We start from the raw sequence: 24,865 nt of genomic DNA, 5'->3' as shown, positions 1-24,865 counted from the left end.
CTGAGAGACAGAACGCATCTCTTTCTCTGGCCTTAGAGGAGAAGTCAAATCTCTCTCTCTCTCTCTCTCTCTCTCTCTCTCTCTCTCTCTGTTATGTACTGAAGTTCTCACCCTGGGCCAGCAGGGGGATACTGTAGATAGTTATGCAAATAAGGGATCGAAAGTGACGTTCAGTGATTGGATAGTTTTAGAAAATTGTTACAGTTACATTGTACTGGAGCTCTATATAAGCAGGCTGACTGAACCCTTCAGTTCAGTTCTGTGCTGGCCTGTGAATAAACAAGAGCTGTTTGAAGAATCACTGTGTCGTCTGATATGTTCACCCACAACTTAACACACTGTGTGTGTGTGTGTGTGTGTGTGTGTGTGTGTGTTTATTTAAAAGCCTCGGATGAGTTTGATTACTAGTGTTACAACGCATGCAACCACTGGCTTTATAAGGTGATATTTGACTTTTTAATTAATATTGAGATTCCAAATGTGACAAGTGTCACCTTGAGTGTTGCATCTGGTCAGCTAGGATAAAACTGTGAAAAACAGGTACAGTAATAGTGGTTTAAGTGCCTTTATAAAAAACAACAACACTGCTATCTTCGACGATAAACTTACTTGTATCCCCTGCCCCCCCAAAAACCGTATATTCATTTTCCAGCTAAGGACATTGCATTAAAAAATAAATAAATGTCATCATACCTGTCATGTCTGAGGGCCCTCATGTCCACATACACAGTAGTTGGATCTGGCCCTGATGTCCCCTGCAAAAGAAAACCTTTTAGTTAGCACTCTGCGTGGAACAGATGTTGTGCATTTTACTTACAATTAAAGTGTTTTGTTTTGTTTTTTTAAAAAAGAAAAGCCTTTATTAAAACGATAAAAAGCACTGAATATGTTACAATCAGTGACGCGGGAGTATGAACCATACCTTGCTGGCCATACTCTTTTTAACCTGTTGGCTGCAAACGCAAGTTTCCGGTTGCCTATGTTACTGAAAACCAGGGTCAATATAAACAAGTGAAACTTGCACATGTACTACGAGTTTAGCAAAATAGTATGGAAGGCAGAATCAGCTGGAGACGCAGAGCTGCTAATGGCAGAAGCAAGCGGTCAAGTGGGAAGTATGGATTTGTTGAGACACTCGCACATGCAAAGAGTGTCTTTTTTAAAAAAACTGGTGGTATTAAAGAGTAGGACATGCAAGATTAACAGATATGGACTGAAGAACTATAAGCAGTTATTCTGTTCCTTTTGAAACCACCCTACTGTATCTTAATAAAGTGCTTATTTTACTATTTTTCCAAGTCAGCTCTTCTAAAAGTAAATAAATAGCCTTCATGATCGGAAGCGCTGGTTCTGCTCACGAAGTTGATTTTTCCACCGACCTTGCCCTCACCTGCCCTTTAACCCCACAATATTCCTTAAACTCCTAAGGTCTGGGTTTTGTCCCTTAGCACCTGCTAAACATGTGACTTCTGCCGAACAGGAAGCTAGGAGCACACGGACCAACCAAGTACAAAATACTGCAGTCCATGGTAGATTTGTTTGGATTAGAAATCAGAAGATTTCAGAACCAGCTTCCGGGTGCACTGCCACATCATCAGCCCCTGCAAAGCTTTCTGTGCCAACAAACAAATGCCACTTCGTATGTTTATTATGGATGTTTTAAGTGTACAAGGCATGCCTTAAAAAAGGATGCAAACACATGTGCTTTCAGAAAGGGTCTATTGCAAAGGGAGCCCAGGGAGCTGTGATTGGTCCCTTGTTAAGTGCACGCTGGCAAACCGGAGTTTGCATCCACATAGAGGCCTTCAGCTTCTTCGGAAAAGCGGCAACCACTGCTTTTCCAGCATATTGGGAGCACATACAAAAAGGGACACAGACTGGCTCACTGCCAGGGTGAAAGAGGAAACACAACATTCCTTCCCGGAAGTTTATACTACTTCCTCCTTTTTCCTGTGACAGATCTAATACCAAAGAGACATCTAAACAAGTAACATTCATTGGAAACACCAATCAGCATCCCACCACCAAGACAGCAGGAGAGAGTTACAGGAGAGGCAACATGCACACTAAGTCACTCCAGCTTGTTATAAAGCCAACACAAGACACAAGTCCTATCTAGCCGGCAGAAGAGGATATAGTTTTCAAGGTGCTGATATATATACTCAGCAGTGTAACAGACTAGCGCCGAGCGGAGAACCTCATTTCAAGCATCATTAATGGAGGGGTCAGGGGAGGGGAGGGGAAGAGTAGATCCATAAATATTACCTTAGGAAATGTTTTCATAGTTGACCAGAACCAGTTTGCAAAAAAATCAATCGAGGCAGTTAGAATGCTAAAAGCGCAAACCGGTTTTTTTGTTTCTGCTTTAAACGTTCAAGCACGTTGCTGAACGACCAACTTTTGACGAAGACTACAATGTCCAGATCAAAAGGGTAAGCTGCTCCCCCTTTCCGGTCCCACACAAATGCCAGCGCCAAAGGGTTTTGACAATGTGCACCCCGAGACAACAAAAATCTCCAGACTCCCATCTAGTCTGCCCCACTGTTAGGAGTGGATAGGTGGGTATTTTAGGGAACACCAAAAATCCCCTACCTGCTCGGCCAGTTTCCCCAGCCTGTGTGGCTACAGCAGCAGGAACAGGTGGGATATGGGGAGGAGGAGAGACAGTAACACATGAAAAAATAATAAAAAAGAGGGGTGGGGGGGATGGAAGTCGGGAGGAAAATAAAAAGGGAGGATAATGCAAAAAGCAGGGAGTAAAATAAAAGGAAAAAAACCATGTCAAATACAGGAATCTTACAAATTAAACCATTATACTGCTTAAAGGTTTAAAATGAAAAAGAAAATGAGGTGTCAACATTTTAGTACAGCGAACAGAAGAGACAGTAATAGACTTGCTAACCTTTGACAAACAGAGTTAAGCCATTTAAGAGACAGCATAGACAACATTGTTAGTGAACAGTGTGTCCTGAGAATTCATTCTACCTTTCAAGCAAAAACACAAGGAGCAGGCTACAGCCTTTCTCAGCGTTCCCCACAGAGAGAAGCAGAAGAACACTTCTTTTCTGAATTACAATGAGAAAGGCACGCTTCGTTTTTTACATCTGAAAAGCTTGAAGGTGTGTAATAAGTTACCCAACTCCTGGCCCAGTTTCTGTATGAGTCACTATATACTGAACCTGCTCTTTTTCAAGTTTTTCTGCGGTGCGAGAATTGAATGATGCAGCTGCCCTTGATACAGATGCGAATTATCTGTTTTCAGCGAACGTGGATTTGGAAAGTCAGGACAGTGAATCATACAGAGATGGAATGAGCAGCCTCTTTTATGTGGGTGAGCGATTTGGGTTCATGTGCGCCTTTCATTTAGAAATTTTAAATGCATTTCTCATTGTACACCAGTGGTTCTCTCATCCCTTGCTTTACTGTGCCCTCCGACACAATGCTTGGAAATTATTGTTCCAGCTAGTTTAAGAACTATGTTAGCTGCCGTAGGTTTCCCTCTATTTTTGTAAAATAATAATAAATGGTAATAATAATAATAGGGAAAAAAGGCAGAGGCAACAGCTTGTTCTCCTGGGGCATTAAGCAATGGCCTGCTGCTCTGAACTATTCAGCTATGACAAACGAACATATACTTACTATTCCTCTCACCCATAAAAGTTCAATCTGCTCACAGGAATGAATAAATTAGAAGCTTCTTCTATAGGCTCTTACCAGAGGAGAAATGCTAAACTATAGAAAGACTATGTAACATGAGGCTCTTCTGTATCTGATGTCTAGAATGTGGTATTTTAAATAAACTAAACATGCACCAGATATTCTGGATTATTGCCATCAACATTATAGGTTAGGAAGTCATGGTGAAACCCCTCAACTTGGTGCCAAGTAATGTCACAACTGTCCAACCAAGGGAAATAAAGGGGTGTGGCTGGGTCCCAGTGGCAAAAGTCATTTTGGAAGTTGGGATTGGCCTGCTAACAATCTCTTTGTTTTCATTGTGGCCCAATGACAAAATTAATTGATAACCAGGGCCATACGTCTTTTCACTGGCATTAACAAGGACCTCCTGTGATAAGTAGCTATATGGGCACTGTGGCCTAGCTCTTAATTATGCATTACACCCATGTTGGGACCATAACTCCCCAGACTGCAGGTGTGGGCTTTACATAACTGAATTATTTCATGAGACTCTGCCCTAAATACTTGAAGTGGTACAGCTCACACACAAGGTTGTCAGGATGATGGTAACTGGGCTGTTCCAGACTCTCTCTCTCTCTCCATTCAAAGACTCTACCTCTATCATCTGCGACATTATTCACCCAAACTCCACAAACGAAAGTGCAGCAACACATCCTCACTTTAGATTACTTCTACCAGAGCACATCAGCTGATCTTATTCTCTCACCCCCTCCCCTCTGGGGAAAAGGAGCTTCAGACTACAGACTTGAACGCCTCCCCCTCAAAGCAGTCATTTGCTTGCAGATAGCAAATTGGAAAGCAGTTCACAAGGGGCGACACAGAAAGCAGAGACGGGTAACACAAAGCTCTGGGAGTCAGCACTGTTCCAAGGGATGCAATTCTGTCCTCTGAGCAACACTGATAACTGCCTAGCCCCACATTTCCTCTTCTCGTTGTTTCTTTCACGGGCACAGTGCCATGTTAAAAATGCTGGATTTTCCATAAATGGGCATATTCTGTTTCCAAGAAGCAAGGCTGCTATATAAAATTCATTTTGATAAGCAGGTTCTGCATTTACAGGCTGTGCTTCCTAAGTGCAGAAAACTGGGGGTTACACATATGAATAATGTTGTAGCATATGAAATTACCTTATACACAGAAGACCACTGGTTCACGTGGCCCATTATTTTCTTTTCGGCTGAGTACAGTCCCTTCACGATCTCACTCAAGAGGCCTGTTCTATCCACGCTAACAGAAATCCTTCCATTCCACCCTTCCCAGCCTGGTATGGTCCACATGTCATCGGACTCCAGTTCCCATCAGCCCCAGCCAGAATGGCCAATGGTCAGGGGTGATGGGGGTTGTAGTCTATAGAGGACACCAGGCTGTGGAAGGCTGCTTTCACTGGGGAACGCAAGAATGGAAATGAGACCTTATGCATGTTGCACGGTATGTGTTCCTGAAGCTACATTGATGCATAGCGGTCCTATGCTCAAGTGCATCTAGCTCTGGAACAATCGCTGTAACCCACAACAGTGCTCCCATACAGTTTTTGGATCTATCTATCACCCTGAGTGATCCATCAGTACTGCTTGTTGAAAGAGGCGAGTGGAATGGGACAGTTCTGGCTGGTGGTAATGTTCTCACTGCAACAGCTTGAGGAAGTTCTCCGCAATGCTTAGGGCAGCTTGCTGCAACACAACAGCTACTCCCTCCAACAATTTATTATTTCCACAGTGAGCTGTGGAGTTCAATATCGTTTGCCACAGTGATGTGGCTGGTGGCAGGAGGGATGATTGTGAGGTGGTCTCCATAGCAAAAACCCTTCAACTTGCAAGAATATATATCTAGCTAAAGATACCAGTTTGTTCGCTCATCACTGTTTCTCAGAGAAAGGAACTGTTGTAACTCCAGCATTCAGATATAAACCTAGAAACACCCAGTTATAGCCAGAAATATCTATTTCTGTGGGTGTACATCTGAAGAGCACAGTTAGAACAATGCCTCTCCTCTGTGACAAACAGAAGTGCAGCCTAATGTTCCCAGAATGAAGAAGCTGACATTTCTTGGAGAGAGTCCTTAGTATAAAAGCAAACATTTTTAATAATAATAGCAAAAAAAACCCTATCACACTATTAAAAGCAGGACTGCATATGGTTGATTCAGTTTTTGCTCTTCATGCATTCCATGGAGGGCAAAATGCCATGTCTGGTGTGTATTCTGCAATGGCAAAGCTGGGGTCACGACTGAACCACATGCTCCCTCTGAAAAATTCCCCTCTTGAGCTGGAGCTTTAAGGGGGAGGTGAAAATTTCCACCCATTAAAAAAATCCCAACCTATAGAACTAACGTGTAGGAACAGACGCACCCATGAACCTGAAATAAATGGTAGTACGCAAATAAAGCAAAATGGAAGGAGGGGAGGTATCAGAAAATGGTTGTGGCGGCGGAGAGAGGTCATTTGACTCCACTGCCACCAAATGAATGTTTTATTTGTAACTGATGAGACCTTATCACATTTTCTTTAAGAATAATCCTTCTTGTTCAGCATCAAGCTGAAGCTTGCTTATCTGTTCTTGTTTCTGCCATTCATCCCCATGTCATATTATAATACAATAGCTTAAAAAATTAACAATATTGCTTTATTAGATCAGACACCAGTGTTTGGTTTTATGGAAGAGGCAGCATGCATGTGTTTATGCATATGTGTGGAAGCCATATTGTATGAGTACTTTAGCTTCCTCACTAGTTCTAGTGAGGGAAATCGGAGGTACCAAAACAGTATTTTTTTGAGTTGGTCATGAGAACCACTGTACTCAAGTGGCAAAACAAGTGAGCTGAGTAAACAAGGACCTGGATTCAACTAAATGGTTTCTGCTGGCGGAAACCAATGTGACAAATCCCACTAGAACCATGGAACTGCTCCCTCTCTCCTCCCCCCATTCCCCCCCAATCCACTTGTGGGGAGGTTGGGGGAACCCCCAGAGCAGTGTGGGTCAAAGGGAAGTAGTTTCATCTGGCAAACTGAAATGCTTGAACAGACAGAATGATTATAATAGCACCACACTGTCTTCCTGCCTAAAAAGCCATTGGTTTCCAATCTCACCTCCATCATGAGCTAATGAGGTGACCATAAGCAAGTTGGAATCACATCTGCAGTTTGGAAATAAATACATAGACCTACCTAGCTAGGTTGTAATAGTAATAACTGTGATTATGTATGCAAAGGGCTTTGAATGCCCCAAAGCACTATATAAATGCTAAGTATTATTAGTATTATTAGTATTAAATTCTTTCTGCCAATTTCTACCTGGAGAATCAATACAGATGTTTCTTCTACCTTCAACACAAGCCACAATAGCAAGCATTATTTTAAGATGAGTAGTCCATGCTATGTGCATGAGAATCATGCCCCTGTCAAATTATTGTTCTACACAAAGGAAGATATAGATTACTCAAGCACTTGGCAGGACAGCTACAGCAACTTTAACAAGGCTGACTTTCATATGTTACAAATGTAAGAACTACAAGACAAACTTTTGCTGCATTGCTTTTTAAAGTTTGGCGCAGAATAAATGCTATAAATGGGATGTGAAGGCTTTATGGAAAATGCTCAGTAAAAAACAATACAGAAAAACTACACTTCTTGCATTATGAAAGAGGAACATTTAAGCATGGCATGCATTGGTTAACCAAGCTGTATTGTGTGGAACATCGCCATGTCCTTATTTCAAAAGGGTTGCTTCTAAGATTGCTGTCAGGAAAGGAGAGAGAGATTCTTACCTGCAAACATATAGCCAGGTTAACTCTGCAGCCAAATGATGTGCTGACAGCCCTGGGGTGGAGGCCCAGATCTTTGAAAAGCTTTGAAAAGGACTGCGTCAGAGCTATCCGAGGCCGTTCTTCTGCCACAACCACACACGTCCGCACTCTTGAGAGGTCCAGTCCCCTTGCCTGGAAACGAGGTACAGAACTCAAGTTATCCCATGAGAGCTTGTTGGCATTTAGTCAGGTCATTTCAGAAATTTCTGAACCAAGTGCGCTTTGAGCGGGAAGAGTAGTGTCCTCCGGCAAGGTGAAATGTCGCCATCCGCTCAAGAACACTTTTTCTTAAAAACTGCAGGGGTTGGGTGGGAGTTCTGGAAGAGTTAATTTAAAACTCAGAATTGGAAGAGGGAGAGAAACAGAAGCAGATGAAAGTCTGTGTTGTGGAACAGCCTTGTTTTGGGATAAGGGGAGCAAGAGCAACAACACACATCAACTTGCCATTTTTTTTGTTTGCCATTTCCTTAAGCCATTTATGTGACCTAAATTGTGAGCTTTTTAGGGACAGGGAGAGACCGCTCAAATTGCTGTAATCTACCTTGCACCCATAATGAAGGTTGTCTAACAGTTTTGTGTAACCTTTTGTTCGTCGTATTGCATACAGTCGCCTAGAAAAGTGGGATACAAACCCATTAAAAGGTTCAAGGTCTGCTTAGGGACCACTGAATACAATGGGACTTACTTAAGGCTGTTTAAAGCTGATTGAAGCAGAATACTAGCTGCCTGTAAGTCTGGGAATATTTGTTTTATTTGGATACTTTTATTGGCCTTGTTCTGATGCAACACTATGGCTTTGTGTTGTGTGATCTTGCAACTGTACGCCCCCCTTCCTCCTCCAGCGTGGCCAAGGGACTGGAAGCATTTTCTGCTGCTCTTAACTAACCACTGTTTATTGTTTCATCTACTGCTGTTAGTATAAACCAGGGATGGGAAACCTGGAGCCTTCCTGAGGTTGCTGAACTACAGGTCCCATCTCATCCATAACCACTGGCTATGCTGACTGTAGATTATAGGACTTGGGAGCCAGCAGTCGCTGGAGGATAATGGGCTTCCCAACCCTAGTCAAAACTATGATTTTCTTAAACAAACCAACTTCAAACCATGGTTTACGAAGCTGGCTTGTTTCAGGAAACCGTAGTTAAAATTAACCACACTTTAGGATTTGGACACCACAGTAAACTGTGTTTAACTGAAATCAGAGAGGTAAGGGAATACAAAACCTCAAACTCCTGTAATGGTAAATAATCATAGGTCAGACTCATATCTAAATGAGGCCATTCTGGAAATTTGGATGCAGCATAATCTAGAGTAGTTTATCAACCAATAACAGATGCTAAATTAAAATTAATACAAGGATGTAAAGATAGGGCATATAAGCATTTCCCCCAAGGGTTTGCTTGTATCCCAAAATACGTATTTTATTAAAAGAAATATGAAAATGCTTGGTCCAATAAGCCTTAAGTGGCTTCTATATGGCTCTCACATGGTCTCCCATTCGGGCAGCTTAGAAAAACCAGACCTGAATAACTACAACAGAACTGTATCTGACCATTCTCTGGATTGTTCTTGGAAGCCACCTCCCTACAGAACCTCATTTCTTAACTAATTTCACAATTTCGTGGATCTGTTCCCCTCCATGGGCAACACCTGTTGGAAAGTAGAACTTTCTGGGCTGCGCTCTATAGCTTCCTGCTTTTTGGATAGATCGTTCCTTTTTGCACATAATCAGTTCTAAAGGATGCCAAAAACAGGCCTCAGAAATTAAGAGGGACGAATGTGGTTTAAAGGATACTGCAAAACATTCATTGAATCAATTATTGCGGCTAATATCTTAAGAGTTCATTTATTGGCTGAACTTTTACCCTTGTTTTCCCACTCCCAAATTTTTTTTTGAATCAGTTTAAAACCTTAAAAACACACCAAATAATACAAATAAAATAGTTTACAATTCAAGAAAATGATCAGACAGCATCTGAGCAAATCACCAAAATAACAAATATAGAATCAGAGAATCCCCTGTTTTCACCTAATGGCAAAAACTACTAAATGGGAAGGAAGGAGAGTCTCTCAAGGCAGGGAGATCCACATACTGGGTGCTTCCACAGAGAAAAGTGCCTCTAAGATGACCATTACTCGGCTTTGGAACATATTTTTAAAAGAAAAGCCCGACTAGCTTTTCAGATACATTTTAATGGAATAACTTTCTAAAGAAATGCCTGAAGTAACTGATATTATAGTTTGAAGTCTTGGTTATTCTGTTATATTTTACTCCAAGAAGACCCATTTATCCTAAATAGAACCCAATAAGACTGACATGTATGTGCAAAATTTTTTTTTCTAATGTGATCCCATTGAGATCCCAAGGTGAAATTTTGCAGGTAGCTCTTAGAAATATTAAATAACAAATACATTTTTGGGAAATTTCTAATCACATAGACTTTTTAATATTTTTTTTACATTTTTCAATTTTGTAACTTAAATTTAAAATTTAACGTAAATCCATCATGTGACATATATTAAAGCCCATGAAGCTCAGAAGAGATTGGTGTTTTTAGTTTTGACATATCTCAATTCTGAGCTGAGTTTTTAAAGTTTATGTGTAGTCTGGCAAGGCCCAAACTGTCATTTATTTATTTTTGAAATTTCAAACCCTCATAACTCACAAACGGGATGAGATAAAAAAATTACGATTTCAGATTTAAACTTGGTTTTGATCATTGAACAAGTGTACAAAACATTAAGAAAACTGGATGACACGAGGTAAAAGAAAGCTGGATCACTTGATACGGAATGAGCCGTATATTAGAGCTTACAGAAGTGTTATTTAAAGCTAATTGCAGCATGGTGGAGGAGTTGTTTTGGGAGCAGTCAAGGATGGAGAGGAAAAGGTTAACTCTCGCTGTCACTAAAAATGACCCTATGCTGCAATTAAGACTTGAAAGTCTCCTTCTATTTAGTACAATAAAATTGGAATAGGTGATGGACATTTTCAGAGGCGGGGGGACAACTAGGGAAGAAAGGGCTGGCCCGTCTCTCTAAGCTGCAGCCCCAAAAAATGTCCCTTCCTCATTGCGATGAGACTTGGAAAAAAATGTCTTGTATTGGGTCCAGTAAAGTATTTTTTTAAAAAAAGTTTTATTGCAGGGGGGAAGGTATAAAAACTGTTGGGGTGACCTTTGTAGAGATTACACCTGTCTAGGAAGATCTCACACACTTCAATTATGCTTTACTTTTTCCAAGCCTAATTGCTGGTGTGAGGAGGGGGTTTGCAGTGTGGTCACAGGATGCAAGCATGGCCGCAGTGCAGTTGCAGGGCAGAAAGGGCAAAGGTAAACACCACCTAGTTCATTTACCGTATTTTTTGCTCTATAAGTCTCACTTTTTCCCTCCTAAAAAGTAAGGGAAAATGTGTGTGCGTCTTATGGAGCGAATTCAGGCTGCGCAGCTATCCCAGAAGCCAGAACAGCAAGAGGGATTGCTGCTTTCACTGCGCACTGATCCCTCTTTGCTGTTCTGGCTTCTGAGATTCGCAATATTTTTTTTCTTGTTTTCCTCTCCCAAAAACTAGGTTCATCTTATGGTCTGGTGCGTCTTATAGAGTGAAAAATACGGTACTTTGAAACCCTGTGCTATGAAAATAACCAGGGAACAGCTGGCGAGAAACTTCCTGCAAAGAGGAATTATTCTATTCGCTCTTTCAAAGATTTTTCTCACTTCACTCCTCGACTCATTTCTTCTCACTGAACGCATTCGGCTCGTACGTATGCTGCCGCGTCAACCCTACAAAAAAGCAAGGAGGCAAAGGGAAAGGGAGCGCTTGGGTTCCTCACCTTCAGAGATTCCGTTTGCGAACCAAGACCCTTGGTACATAGCTCCATGACGGAATAAGAGCAAAAGGTGTCTCTCACTTTGTACTGACTCACAGCCAGAAGCCAGAGAGCAGGCGTGGTCTCCAATTCTGAGGGAGGAATCAAAATAGACTGGTGTCCTGAATAAACGCTGCAAAGATATAAGATTTGTTAAAAGCACGACTGGAAATCTGTACCAAAAGACCAGACGACGGCATGCTGAAAAGGAAAGCTGTTTTGTTGTAGCCTCAAGAGACACACAGCAGTACATCCCATAGGGCAGAAATAAAAATGGCTCTCTCTCTCTCTCTCTATATATATATATATATAGGGGGGTGCTTTAAATTTGCTTTTGTAGAGGTCAATCTCTGTCAATAGCAGAAAGGGTGATTTCAAGAGTGCGTGAGGATGCAAGCTTGTCTATGGTGATCTGCCGATGCCATTCACGCCACCTACTTACTCCCTGTTGAAATAGCCTCCCTGTGAGTTGACTCAGCCCTTGCACAAAGCCTGAACAGGGAATCTCAATACAGTGGTGCCCCGCAAGACGAATGCCTCGCAAGACGAAAAACTCGCTAGACGAAAGGGTTTCTCGGTTTTGCGTTGCTTCGCTAGACGAATTTCCCTATGGGCTTGCTTCGCAAGACGAAAATGTCTTGCACTTTTTTTTTAAGGCGGCTTGAAGAGGTGCAGTTGCAACGGACTGTGCTTCGCAAGACGCAAAACATCGCAAGACGAAAAGACTCGCGGAACGAATTATTTTCAAGTATAGGGCCTAAGATAGTTCAAGTTAGTAGAGCATGAGATTCTTAATCTCAGGGTTTTTGGTTAGAGGCCCACCTCAGGCAATAGATTCCTGGACTAGACGGCCCTCATTGTCCCTTCCGAGTCTAATTTTCCTATCTGAAAAAAAAGTTCCTAAACCCAGTCTGGCAAAAGCCACCATAATCCTCCACATGAATGAATAGGAACCTGAACTGTCAACAATTCTCATTTGTGCAAAGGATGAAATGTGTGTTCGCCCAAAGATGCTTGGAAACCCCTTACCGCTCAATGGGGGAAAGACCAGGCATAGGCAAACTTGGCCCTCCATATGTTTTGGGACTACAATTCCCATCATCCCTGACCACTGGTCCTGCTAGCTAGGGGTGATGGGAGTTGTAGTCCCAAAACATCTGGAGGGCCGAGTTTGCCTATGCCGTGGGAAGATTATGGGTGGAGTCAGCATGCATGGGGATTTTGCAGGCAGGGCTAACACATGCAGCCCCATTTCTTCTACACAAGTTCGGGCAATCGTGTCTAGTTAGTGCTACAGCATCTCACCATATCCAACTTTTTTTTACAATCCTGAAAAATCCTTCCTTCTGCTACACTTGGGAAAACTCATGGGATGCCACTGGGAGTTTTTCAAAGCGTGGGTCAAGTGAGTGACCAGTTCACGCCACCATCCTTCTCATGAGGTAACTGTAACTGTCAACAGGTAGCTTCGTAGAAGGGGCCACCGCTCACTGGTAGAGAATATATTTTGCACACAGAAGATGCCAGGTTCAGTCCCTGCCATTCCTAGTTAGAAGGATCAGGTAGTAGGTGATGTGGAAGTAGCTCTCTCAGAAGCCCTGGGGAGCTGCTGCCAGTCTGAGCAGACAATTCTGGACTAGACTGGCAGACAGAATGATCTGGTGTAAGGCACTTTCCTACCTAGCTTGGTGTTTTCTGAAAACGGCCACTGTCTAGCGACTATCAGGGCTAACACGAGTCATTCTTACCATAGCTCTCTCTCACACACACATGTCACTTGATATGGATATGTGAACGAGCCACCATTCCTCAAAACACCACAGATACAACTTTCAAGTTGCCAGCTGCTACAAACACACTGCTTTTGTATGGAGCTCAGCTGCAATTTATAAGCCCTTGAGCAAATCAAATGAAGGACATTCACGTGGGGACGCGTGGTAAACTTATCAACTACTTAATAAAAACGATCACAGGAATTGACCAGAGTTAGTAAAATGAAGCTCAGGTAGAGATTAGGAACAACAAGGCAAGGCTGTGGCTTTTAGGAGCATTAGACCTCTAGATATTAGGAACATAGGAATCTGTCTTACACTAACTCAGGTTATTGGTTTATGACATTCAGTATTACCTCCACCATGAATGGGGAACCTATGGGCTTCCAGATGTTGTTGGACTACAACTCCCATCATTCCTGATAACTGACCATGATGGCTGGGGCTGCTGGGAGTTGTAGTCCAACAACATTTGGAGAGTCGCAGGTTTCCCATCCCTGGTCTACAGTAACTGAAAGTCACTCTCCAGAATTCAGCTCCTCAGTTTTTCCCAATTCTATCTGGAGATGCCAGAGTTGAATCTGAAACCTTTAACATATAAAACATTTGCTCTGTCACTGATTTACTGCTCTTCCCCCTTCAGCCATTAGGTCCATTTTTTTTTGTCCCTTGCCTCAGTTTCAGCAAGAGAGCTTATCAAAGGAAAAGGTCTGACAACAGTGGAAATAAATTATTACAAGTATTTATATCCTGCTCCTCAGTCCCAAGAACCAGTTTGCAGATTAACACATAAACAACAGCATCAGTATGTTAAAACAGCAGCAGCAGCAAAGTCTCAAAATGTAATAAGTAACACTTCAGCATTAAAGTAGATCTGAAATAGATAACATCAAAAGGCCCGGGCAAATGAAAATGTCTTCACCTGGAGCCCCAAAAGCCATCTGAGTTGGCACCAGATGAGTCTTTTTGGAAAGAGCATTCCATAGCTGGGGTACTACAACAGACATTTTAGACAGTCCAAAAACAACACAACAACCAAAACTCAGTATCTACTTGAAGTAAATGATTAAGAGACAAGCTGCAAAGAAAATATTAGGGTGGTGTGAAATCACATCACAATAAATTTCAACAACACATGTTCAGCACAAACAGCTAAAAGGGGGGAAAACGCAAGTATCCATGAACTCACGTTGGCCTGACAACTATTGTTGTGCTCAGAATGCATCAATCTTTGACAACGATCCCCAGGAAACCCTGCTGGAGCGTGTGGCCAATTGTTAGGAATCTGGAGATAGTGATGATGATTATTATAAAGGTCTATTGCTCTGCTTTGCAAGGTTTCTTTTCATTATTATTTTATACCCTTTAGGACATAAAATAAAAACAAAAGCAAAACTTTGCAAAACCATGCAATATACTCGAGACTTACCAACGGGCTGACTCCATGCTCCAAGCAGGTTTTCCTTAGTGGTTTGGAAGTCTCAGAATGCTGCATTCTGGGACATCACAGTGGAGTAGGCCAACGCAACTTCATAGCATCTACAACAGGATAGGCAGTTAGTTTTTGGCTGATTGTGCCCAGATTGTAACCCCCAGGTAGGTGGGGATTCAATCACATTTTACTCTGCTGCACCTGCGACTGATGGCACTGACATCAAAGTCATAATCAGGTTAATCAGATGAGCTCAAGTTCATATTATATCTTTGCATATCCAGAAGGAAAGCACTGCATGTTAACTCCAATATTTGGATGTGAACGGAGTTCAGAATTCATTACAAACACCCATAAGACTTAAGAACAATCCTAGCCAACAAGCAGGAGGGAGCAGCTAACACACCCCTTGCATTCTCTGTGTGTTAAAAGTCAGAGTGGTAGTTCCCTTATAGATTGTCTCTTCCGCAAAGCGGTAGCCTTTGATGCTGCACTTTCCAGAGAGGTCAGATGGAAATGAGATGCAGCGTACTGGATTCACTTGTCATGAGCTGCATGAGGCATCAATGTGTGATGTGCCAAATTTTGGCACGGTTAGTTGCAAATGTTTTGAGGTATGAGGCAAAAACACCTCCTGAAGACTGTCTTAATTTTCAGGGAATTGAAGGAATTTTCATCTTACCACAAATATGAGTCCGCTGAGAGTTTTTCTATTTTTTTATATGAATGGCACATTCTCCCTTTCACACTGAAAGCAACTGGTTGAAATGTATGAGGCAGTAAACTGGTTCTAAAGTCAAAATTTCCAAGCGCGATAATCTCTCCAATAACAAATCAGGCTTTATCTTTTATTCTCTTCCTATGCTTCACAAAGGTGTTTTTTTTTCCACCTACCACTAAAGCATCCAATATATCACATATTCTCTTTTTTATATATAAATAGAGCACATTCTTTGGTGGAAAACTGGGTAGAACAGGTAAGTTTTCAACAATAACAAAAGTACAGCAGCGAGGTATTTGGGTGCAATAAACAAAATGCACCTAAATGCTTCATTGTTTTCAACTGGCATGCTGGGGAATACGAACATATGACTTCAGCGGGGCCTAGATTCCATTAAAGATATAATCAATGGATGCAACATTATGTCCTATGAAGAAATTGCAAGAGCTATGGGCGCTGTAATACCTCTCTTTCAGTATTTTCAGATGAGAGAAGCCGTAACTGCATTACTCAGGAAATATTCAAGGGAGGCAGGCAAGCAAATGTGAAGCATTATGATCGGACACTAAGAATAAGGGATTAACAGGGAAATCATATAATATGATTCTGGAGTTGGCAAACAAACCAGATATATTTATGAGGAAATGGCAAAGGGACAGAAACCGAGGAGTGACTATTAATGAGTCTAAATAAATGGCAGAGATCTTGCACAATTTGATTTCAGCAGATGTGAAAGGAAACTTTTTAATCCCACAAAGACTGAGGCAGATATATCTAGGAACTGAGGATAAATGTTAGAGATGCAGATATTTGGAGGCAAATTTCATCTACATAGTCTGGTGATCTCCAGTAATACATGCTTTTGGGGCAACAAATAATGAATGAAATGACAGGGTATTTCTTACCCCTGGAACCCAAAATTCTACTTCTAGGTTATTTAAAGCATCTAGCATTAGAGGTTGACAGTGGCTAATCTACTGACAGCTGCAAACATCTGCATTGCAAAGATCTGCAAACAGAACACTGCTCCAACAATAGCAGAGAAGTTTGATGGAGTTCGGACCATCATAGTAATGATATCGTTCTGTTCCATTTGGAACAATTTTATGTAGGCTATAATTACAATGACTTTATCTGGTTTCATAATTGCATTTTCTATTGCTGTAATCTGCCCTGAGGCTTACGGTGAAGGCTGGGTAACAAATCTTGGGTGATATTCAACTAAGTTTTATTGAAAGTAGACTTACTGAAACTAATGAACATGATTAAGTTAGGTCCATTAATTTCAGTGGGTCTACTTAACAGTGAAACTAAGTTGAATACCACCCCCTGATCAATAAATAAAACTGACGTATTGTTGAAGAGCCAGTATTGGACAACCAAACATGCTTATGGAGAAACAGTCTATTATTTTTTTTAAACGTACTGGATTAACAGATAATATCTAACTAGATCATACTTTCTCCCTGCTTTAAATTCATACAGTATGTACAAATTATGTACAAGATAGGAACACAAGATCTCTAGGTTTGCAAGATCCCTATCTAATCATGAATACAACCCTACTGGCAAAGTATTACATCAACAGGCCCTGGAGAGGGCTTTCTCATACATTCATTCTCCAAGTGTGGACCCTTATGGAGATATTTTTTAAAAATTATGCGAGGAGACAAATCAGCTCAATAAGGAACTGAGCCCTTTCGTCATGGATCTAAACCTCTTCCATCACACATAAGGATCTAATTGCCATGCCGTTTACCACTGGCCATTTAAAGATTGCCACCCACTGGAAAGACAACAAAGGAACATCTCTGTCTGGATGACAAAGTAAAGTTTGGGATTTTACTTTTTCTGAGCACACAGAAAGGTTGTTAAAGGTCAAACTAAACATAATCCTTTTGCTAAGGTATGCTTCCCATATATCAACTGTGCAAGTAGAAGTGGTGTTAATGCAAGACCTCCAGCCGCTCATGGTTATTTATGGAGATGCTATGTCATGGATAGCTGAAGCCTTGATGATGCATTCGATGATTCAGTTATTTGACAGTGTCCCTGCTCAACTTTTCTTTTTGTGAGTGATTGATTTAAGTGTGATCAATGCTGTTTCTACTACAAAATTATTTGATATACAATATAAAAAAAGAACTGAGCATGTTCAGTGGCCCCAGAATGCTGACCGAGTGATGGGCAGGGGAGCAAAACCAAAAAATGGGTGGTTGCGTCTTGTAATCATGTCTCTTGGGAAAGCATATGGCTAGAACACTGAAAAGGAGAATTCTACACTGCAACACTTTGTTGCAGGTCCCCCTTGGTTCATTTCCATTGTTGAAGGTCCCATTTGTTCCCGTTAAAAAGATACAATGGTGCTTCTTTAGGTTTTGGCTTTAATGTCTACATTTAGTGCAGGCTGCATGCTCCAGGATGGGCTTGTCGTCAAATTTGCTTCTAGCAGTATCCATCCATTCTTTTATTGATGATTTGTACATCTAGCCTGCCCTTCACCAAAACAAGTACAACGCCCTTCTCTGAAACACACACTGGTCACATCATCTGGGGGCTGGTCCCTTCTCTCTCGTCTCTCTTACACACACATAGATATAGCAGCAACATTTTGTTTGGTGATACTTGAAGGCTCCAGAAGAGGAACTTACCTACAGAGGCACCAAAGGACAAACCCAAGTCCACAGTAAGGGTCCAAGCAGATTGCAACTTCTCTGGAAGGATAAAGCTCACACTGCAGCTTAATAGAACGACAGAAGGCACTAGTGGCTGCATGAGACATCTGGAAGAAGGTAACAGGGCAGTAATTAAGATGACGAACGGCATCGTTCCAGAGGTTTGTTTCTGAACTACCGCCAGGCCTTAAGACGGTAATAGGATGGGTAAAAATAAGCATCAGTTTACATCCCACCCGCAAAAACACATGCAGAATCATTTATAGATAATGAAAATTAATGTGTTTCCCAAGGAGTATATTCAATCAACTAAGTAAAGAAAAGGAAGGGAGTGTGACTCATCAGTGCCTTTGATTTCTAGGTTATCTTCAGGAAGGCTGGAAATTATGTACAGCACTGAAGAGAAAATGGGCTACATCTTTCAACTGAGCAAGGGGAGGGGGTGCGGAATGCCAGAAGGGCACAGCCATAGCTCAGTGGGAAGAGCACATGCTTTGGCACTCAGGAAACCCAAGGTTAGTTCCCCAGAAAGCATGAAGAGCTAGTGGATCTGGGAGAGCCTTGGGAGATCACCATCCAACTGGAGTAGGCATCAGCGGACCAAAGGGGCTTACAGCTGATTAGCAACAGAATGGAATAAATTCAGATTCAGAAACTGCCTCTTCTTTTACATTCCCTGCACTGCGTTCTGCTGCTTAAACAGTATTATTCTCCAACCTGGCTCACTTCTGGTACTGGAAAGCTCCGCGATGGGAGGAAAGTGCTCCCAGCAACAGAACATGACAAGGTAAGAGAGAGGGGAGGATTTCGTTCCCCATTTTCACATACGTTCTTCACTCCCCGGTATTGTTTACGTGCAACAATGTGTCAGAAAACAGGCTTGTCCCATTGCATATAGTTTGGCCTGGAGCTGCGATGCCCCCTGTGATGCTAGGAAGCTGTGCAAGAGTTGCCTTTGGACTTGGCATCTGTTGGTGCAAGCAGAATGCATGCAGACAACTTGGGTTGCCTTGGTACATATATCTTTTCACTTGTAAATACCGTATTTTTTCACTCTATAGGATGCACTTTTTCTCCTCCAAAAATTAAGGGGAACTGTGTGTGCGTCCTATAGAGCGAATGCAGGTTCCTTGGCTTCAGCGATAGCAACGCGAAGCCTCCGAAGCGCAGAGGGAGCACTCCCTCCGCGCTCCGGAGGCTTTGCGTTGCTTTTACTGAAGCCTGGAGAGTGAGAGGGGTCGGTGCGCACTCTCACTCTCCAGGCTTCAGGGATAGCCGCCTAAAGCCTTTGGGGCACAGCGCGAGTTCCCGCTGCGCTCCGCAGGCTTCAGGTTCAATTCGCTGAAGCCAGGAGAGCAAGAGCTGCGCAAGAGAGCTGTGCAGTGTCCCTTCAGCCAAGCGGGAGGAGAAATGGAAGAGGCTCCGTTTCTCCTGCCGCTTCGCTGAAAGGGCGCTGAGCAGAGAGGGGGAGATTTTTTTCCCCTTGTTCTCCCCCTCTAAAACAAGGTGCGTCCTATGGTCCGGTGAGTCCTATAGAGCAAAGAATACGGTCCATGGGTCCAGGGTGTAGCATCTGCCCTGTCCACTTTTGGACCAGCTCTACTTATCCACACCGCTACAATATTCCACCCATCCTCCCCACCCCAGCTCGCACACCGTGTTTCACATTCGCTTTGGGGAGCGTCGTCCCTACCTTCACCCCTGCTAGCATTCCAGTTGTGGATACACTGAAATCGAGATAAGCCAGCATGTCGGGGTTAGAAGGTTTGTAGATCTGAGGAGGCCGCTTCTTTGGCAAATCATCTGGGGGAGAAAAAGGAAGGCATGATTCCCGCAGCGCCTGCAAAACGCAGTTGAAATACTTAGAAACAAGAGGGGCATCAGAGGACAGCACATACCTGTGTCTAAGATAGGGGGCCACGTTCTGACATCCACCGCTGCTGCTGCCTCTCGTGACCGCAACAATTTACATATTAATTGTGTCGTCATTAAGCAGGCAGAGCGACTCACCTGTAGGTTTCAGCAAAGGAAAGGGGGGGGGGGAGAAGAGATATAACATCAAAATCACCTCACATGAAAATGGTTATGAGACCACCATTTCAAATAACCGGATAGTGGTACCTCAGGTTAAGTACTTAATTCGTTCCAGAGGTCTGTTCTTAACCTGAAACTGTTCTTAACCTGAAGCACCACCTTAGATAATGGGGCCTCCTGCTGCTGCCGCACCGCCGGAGCCTGATTTCTGTTCTCATCCTGAAGCAAAGTTCTTAACCTGAAGCACTATTTCTGGGTTAGCGGAGTCTGTAACCTGAAGCGTATGTAACCCGAGGTACCACTGTATATATTTAAAGCTTCCTACTAGCTTGTTTGAAAAAAAAGCTTCTTCAGTTACAATGGCAGAACAGGCATGCACGGAAAAAGGAAAACCTTACGCAAAATAAGGGATAATAAAATTATGCACATTTCCACCCACACACGTTATCATTTTTGGGATTGTAATAACCATGCATCCTCACAACAGCTCTCTGAGGTAGGTTACGATCAGGCTTCCTCAACCTCGGCCCTCCAGATGTTTTAAGACTACAATTCCCATCATCCCTGACCACTGGTCCTGCTAGCTAGGGATGATGGGAGTTTTAGGCCAAAAACATCTGGAGGGCCAAGGGTGAAGAAGCCTGGTCAAGATGAAAGAACAACATGAGAAAACTCAGCTGGGAAATCACAAGAGGAGGAGGCCAGGCCATAGAGTTGGCCTTAGTCATTTGTACCATTTTACTGTTTTGCCTTTTATAACTCTTTCCTTTGTTTTTCAGTATTTTGAATTGTAAAATTCCTTTTCATGCCTTTGCAAAATAATTATTATAATAAATTATAATTACTTAATAATAATAGTTTTATTCAATGCTATTATAAATGCAGAAAACATGACCAAAAAATTACTGAGTGAGGATTTGAAGCCATCTCAGACTGGTTATAGTAGACACCTGGACCATGGTTTGTGCTTCTTGAGAAGCTTTCCTCCCCATCCCACCCAACTTTTGAAACTAAAAAAAGGGTGTCTGTATACATTATATATAACCCCTCCCCAAAAAATCTATAGTCATGCCTGGAAATCACTGGATCCCAGATACAAAAATTTTAAATAAGCATTTTGACTAGTCAGCTGACCTCCACAATCATCTTGACCGTAGGCAATGTTGTTGCAATGTTCTGGGGGTGCGGAGGTCGAACTGTTATTGGCACACAGCCTGCGTACAAACACCCGTAAAATGCAGCAATCAGATCTATACCTGCATGATGGAGAAGGAGGAGAAGGAGGAGAAAGAGAAGGAGGAGGAGAAACTGATTATGACGTTCACGTTTGAAGGCGTGTGTAGGCACAAAAGTGAAAGTAATTTACCCAGCATAAATACTATGTTGAAACAACATCAATGAGCCTATATTAACAGTGGAGAGACCTCAGGAAATCTGCATCTTTCCTGTTTCAGTGTTTCTTAAGCTTCACCAGTCGTTTTGATCTGAGCTGCTCTTTTTAAAGACAATACACTCTGAAGCCTTCATGGATGCCATCAAACAGCTAATTAAAATTAAAACAGATTTTAAGATAATTCTCTGAATTTCCCTGCTATCTGAAATTATGTTGTCCCATGACCCGAGATACAACTGCCTGGCACCAGCTTTGATATCACTTTGGTGCCAAGCAAAGAGTTTTTGGTTTCAGCAAGCAGTCCAGCATATAGTGTAAGCTGCTTTTAACTATGGTTTTATCCATTGTGCTGAATTTTATTCATCTGTTTGGATAAACAGAGAGTTGTTCTGTAATCTTTGTATGTTTATACACTGGATTTTATATGTGCCCTGAGAGTTTTGTCCTGAAGAGCAGTACAGATATCTTCTAAATGAATAAAAATAATGTCCAAAATAATTTTTTGAACATTGCAAGACACAATCCTTTTCTTGCACGCTACTGCACTCCAGAATCCCCACTGAAATAAAACAACTTTTAAAAACAAAAGCACACACATCTGAAGAACATCAGAGAATGATGGGCTCAGATAAAAATGTACTGAAATACTTTGCGACATCTCATGGAAGACTTTGAATAACTATTTTGTAACAACCATTACTGGCGTCTTAGTGAGGGGCTTTGAGGCTGCTATCCTGCACCCACTTATCTGGGAGCAAGCCCTACTGAAGCCATTACAACTAACTTCCAAATACACATATATATGAGATACATTCACAGTTAACTGTGAAAGGACTGTAGGTGATATCTATTGTGAGTAACACTGCTTTGACTTCAGTGGGTCTGATCTCACTATGACTCACATTGTTTATCATCCTGTGTGTACTCATTTGGCCCCATTTAGCAGACTGCTGATGTAACTATTTTTTTAGTTGAGGGATAAATTCAGCTCACTCTCACCTCATATTTTGGAGGTGAGAGGCTGCTATAGTTTGTTCTTCAATAGCACTATTATCGTGTAGAGATTTCTGAAGGTGGTGGTAGGTTTCAACAACAGCCCAATTTAGGCTTTGGTTTTAAGGGTATGTGTTTAATTGAAATCAATTGCTGCAGTCCAGATAAAAGTCGGGCATGCCAAAGCTTCATAAAGAGCAGTGGGGGAAATTGATCATGACTCCACTAAAGCCCTATAAATTAAATGCACGTGTTTGTAGCCTTTCAATCAGCATATTGACTAATTTTTGCATCTCTACTTACAAAGTCTTTAAGAATCACCACTGAAAACACATATTTTGTTCTTTACCTGGTGGGTAGACCAAAGCAACATGGTCGCCATCTTGTAAGTGTCCCCTTTCCATCAACATAACGGCTATCTTTTCAGCTCGTTTATGTAGCTGAACACATGTTAGAGAGTTTGCTATTGTCCCCTGTATTGGGAAAGAAGCAGAGAGAGATTGAAGTTTTTTTTTTCTTTTCTTTTCTTTTTAAAAGCACAGCGATGAAAACCAAGTGTTTAACACCACACACCACCACTACAAGTTGAGCCCAAACCCAATTCAAGATTCGGGCCTACTATGTGATGACTACATGGAAGAAGCTTTTCAGCTGCCTTCCTCATAGAATCATAAAATTGTAGAGTTGGAAGGGATCACGAGAGTCTAACCCCTCGCCATGCAGTAATCCTGCCCACAGTTGTCCATTGGTAGACTCGAACCACCAACCTTCTGGTTAACAGCCAGGCACACTGACCTAAGAACAGGCACCCCCCAAACTTGGCCCTCCAGATGTTTGGGGACTACAGTTCCCACCATCCCTGACCACTGGTCCTGTTAGCTAGGGATGATGGGAGATGTAGTCCCAAAACATCTGGAGGGCGAGTTTGGGGTGCCTGCCTAAGAGCTACACCAGTAGGGAGGCATCCCTATGGGGCCTCCATTAGACCCTAGGTGCTGATACATTTGTGCAGTACTGTCCAGGACCACCAGAAGTCACAGGAAAACATAGCTCCTGTAGATCCTGGCATCCTAGCTAAGACCCATGGGAACTACATTTTCCCCTGGTCACTGGCAGCCAGATATATGGATAACAACATCTAGGGCCTATTGATTGCTTCCCCAAGAACCAAGGAAGCGCTGGAAAAGGAATGGGGCAGTGGAGAAGGCTTTTGGGCCATATTAGACTCTTAATGACATTGTAATAAAGATGATGGGACCTCAATCATAGAATGGGCTCAGGTTAAAAACAGTATTGGATTCATTTTGAGAAGAAAGTGGTTTAAACAGAGCCTTCCAAATCACTCATCAGAATCAGCTTAACATCAAGAGAGAGGCAGCAATGCTTTCTACCCTTATAGCTGCTCAGTAGTTCATGCCTGCATATTAATGCAGCAATCCTGATAAATAAATAAAAAAGCCTGCTTAAAAGGGGTGTTCCTGGAAGTTCATTAACTTGCACATTGGAACGAACTCAGCTAACAACATAACATAACAACCCTCAGCTTCAGGGGAGGGTTGAATGGGGACAAAAGAGGGAGCTTGCGTTGAAAACGTTTGTCTTCACCAAACTTATTAGAGAAGGAACAGGGCAGCAATCCCCCACACTGTGTGGGAACTGCTGGCACATCACATAAAATTTTACAAGAATGAAGGGCTTCTGGGAATCTGAACCACCCACCCACAAAGAGACTCAGTTAGGAGGCAAGGCTGACACCACAATCCAATAGCTTGGCATATATGGTAAAGCCAGGGCAAAGACATTTGGGTTGGCCTTCATTTTCGGGCCAAATTGAAAATACGTAGGGGCAGATTCTTGCACCCATCTTCATGCTATATCTGTGAAAAGAAGCATGGAATCAGAGGGAGATCTCCTGCTCCTCTGTGCAACTGGTTCTAAGAGGACTAAGCTGACATGCCTGTGTGCTTATACCTAGCAAGCACAGACCCAAAGCAAATCTCACTGAACTCTGGGAGTGAGGCCATCTTTTGCCTCCTCTTCTCTACTGCCAGAGCCTGGAACTCCTCTCAGAATGGCTTTGGAGCAGGGAAGCAGCAAGTGAGATTACTGGATACTGTCTGCATGGAAGACACTTCTCTCTTTCAGAATGAGAGGGTGGCTGTGTGGGTCAAGGGGGGGGGGGAGAGAGAGAGAGAATACTATATGGAATCGTAATAAATTCACTGAATAAAGTGAGATGGCCTCACCATGTGCTCACTTGAACAATCCATGCCTTTTGAGTTGTTTCTGGGCCTACTTCCTATTATTATTCCACCCCCACATTGCTCCAAATTCCCGAACACGTGTGGATTCCACAAAGACAACTTGGGTGACCTCATATATTTGTTGTTAATAGTAAAGCGAACAGACTTCCCAGTACCTTACAGAGTTCAAGAGGCTGTTTAAGAGACCGTGCCCATGCCCCACCAGCTAAATT

The 24,865-nt window shown here is 42.4% G+C and overlaps 1 protein-coding gene across 6 annotated transcripts in view; it reads right to left on the bottom strand.

The window, feature by feature from the left end:
• Positions 1-24,865, bottom strand: part of DIP2C (disco interacting protein 2 homolog C) — a 297,916-nt gene that overhangs the window by 18,788 nt on the left and 254,263 nt on the right. For 3 of the 6 annotated variants that reach the window (XM_081163465.1, XM_081163469.1, XM_081163467.1), the window contains 9 exons: positions 22,739-22,862; positions 21,138-21,259; positions 19,868-19,979; positions 19,663-19,772; positions 17,946-18,076; positions 11,334-11,502; positions 7,462-7,632; positions 2,593-2,622; positions 694-755 (listed from right to left, as the gene is read on the bottom strand). In XM_081163465.1, the coding sequence (XP_081019591.1) occupies positions 694-755; positions 2,593-2,622; positions 7,462-7,632; positions 11,334-11,502; positions 17,946-18,076; positions 19,663-19,772; positions 19,868-19,979; positions 21,138-21,259; positions 22,739-22,862 (1,031 nt within the window). The remainder of the gene's footprint in view (positions 1-693; positions 756-2,592; positions 2,623-7,461; positions 7,633-11,333; positions 11,503-17,945; positions 18,077-19,662; positions 19,773-19,867; positions 19,980-21,137; positions 21,260-22,738; positions 22,863-24,865) is intronic. The other 3 variants (XM_081163466.1, XM_081163468.1, XM_081163470.1) reach the window with 1 other exon arrangement.

The sequence above is a fragment of the Podarcis bocagei genome, assembly GCF_964188305.1.
Source record: "Podarcis bocagei genome assembly, chromosome: 12".
Lineage (NCBI taxonomy): Eukaryota > Metazoa > Chordata > Lepidosauria > Squamata > Lacertidae > Podarcis > Podarcis bocagei.
Note: the sequence above shows the minus strand (reverse complement) of the source record. Positions and strands in the feature narration are given on the sequence as shown.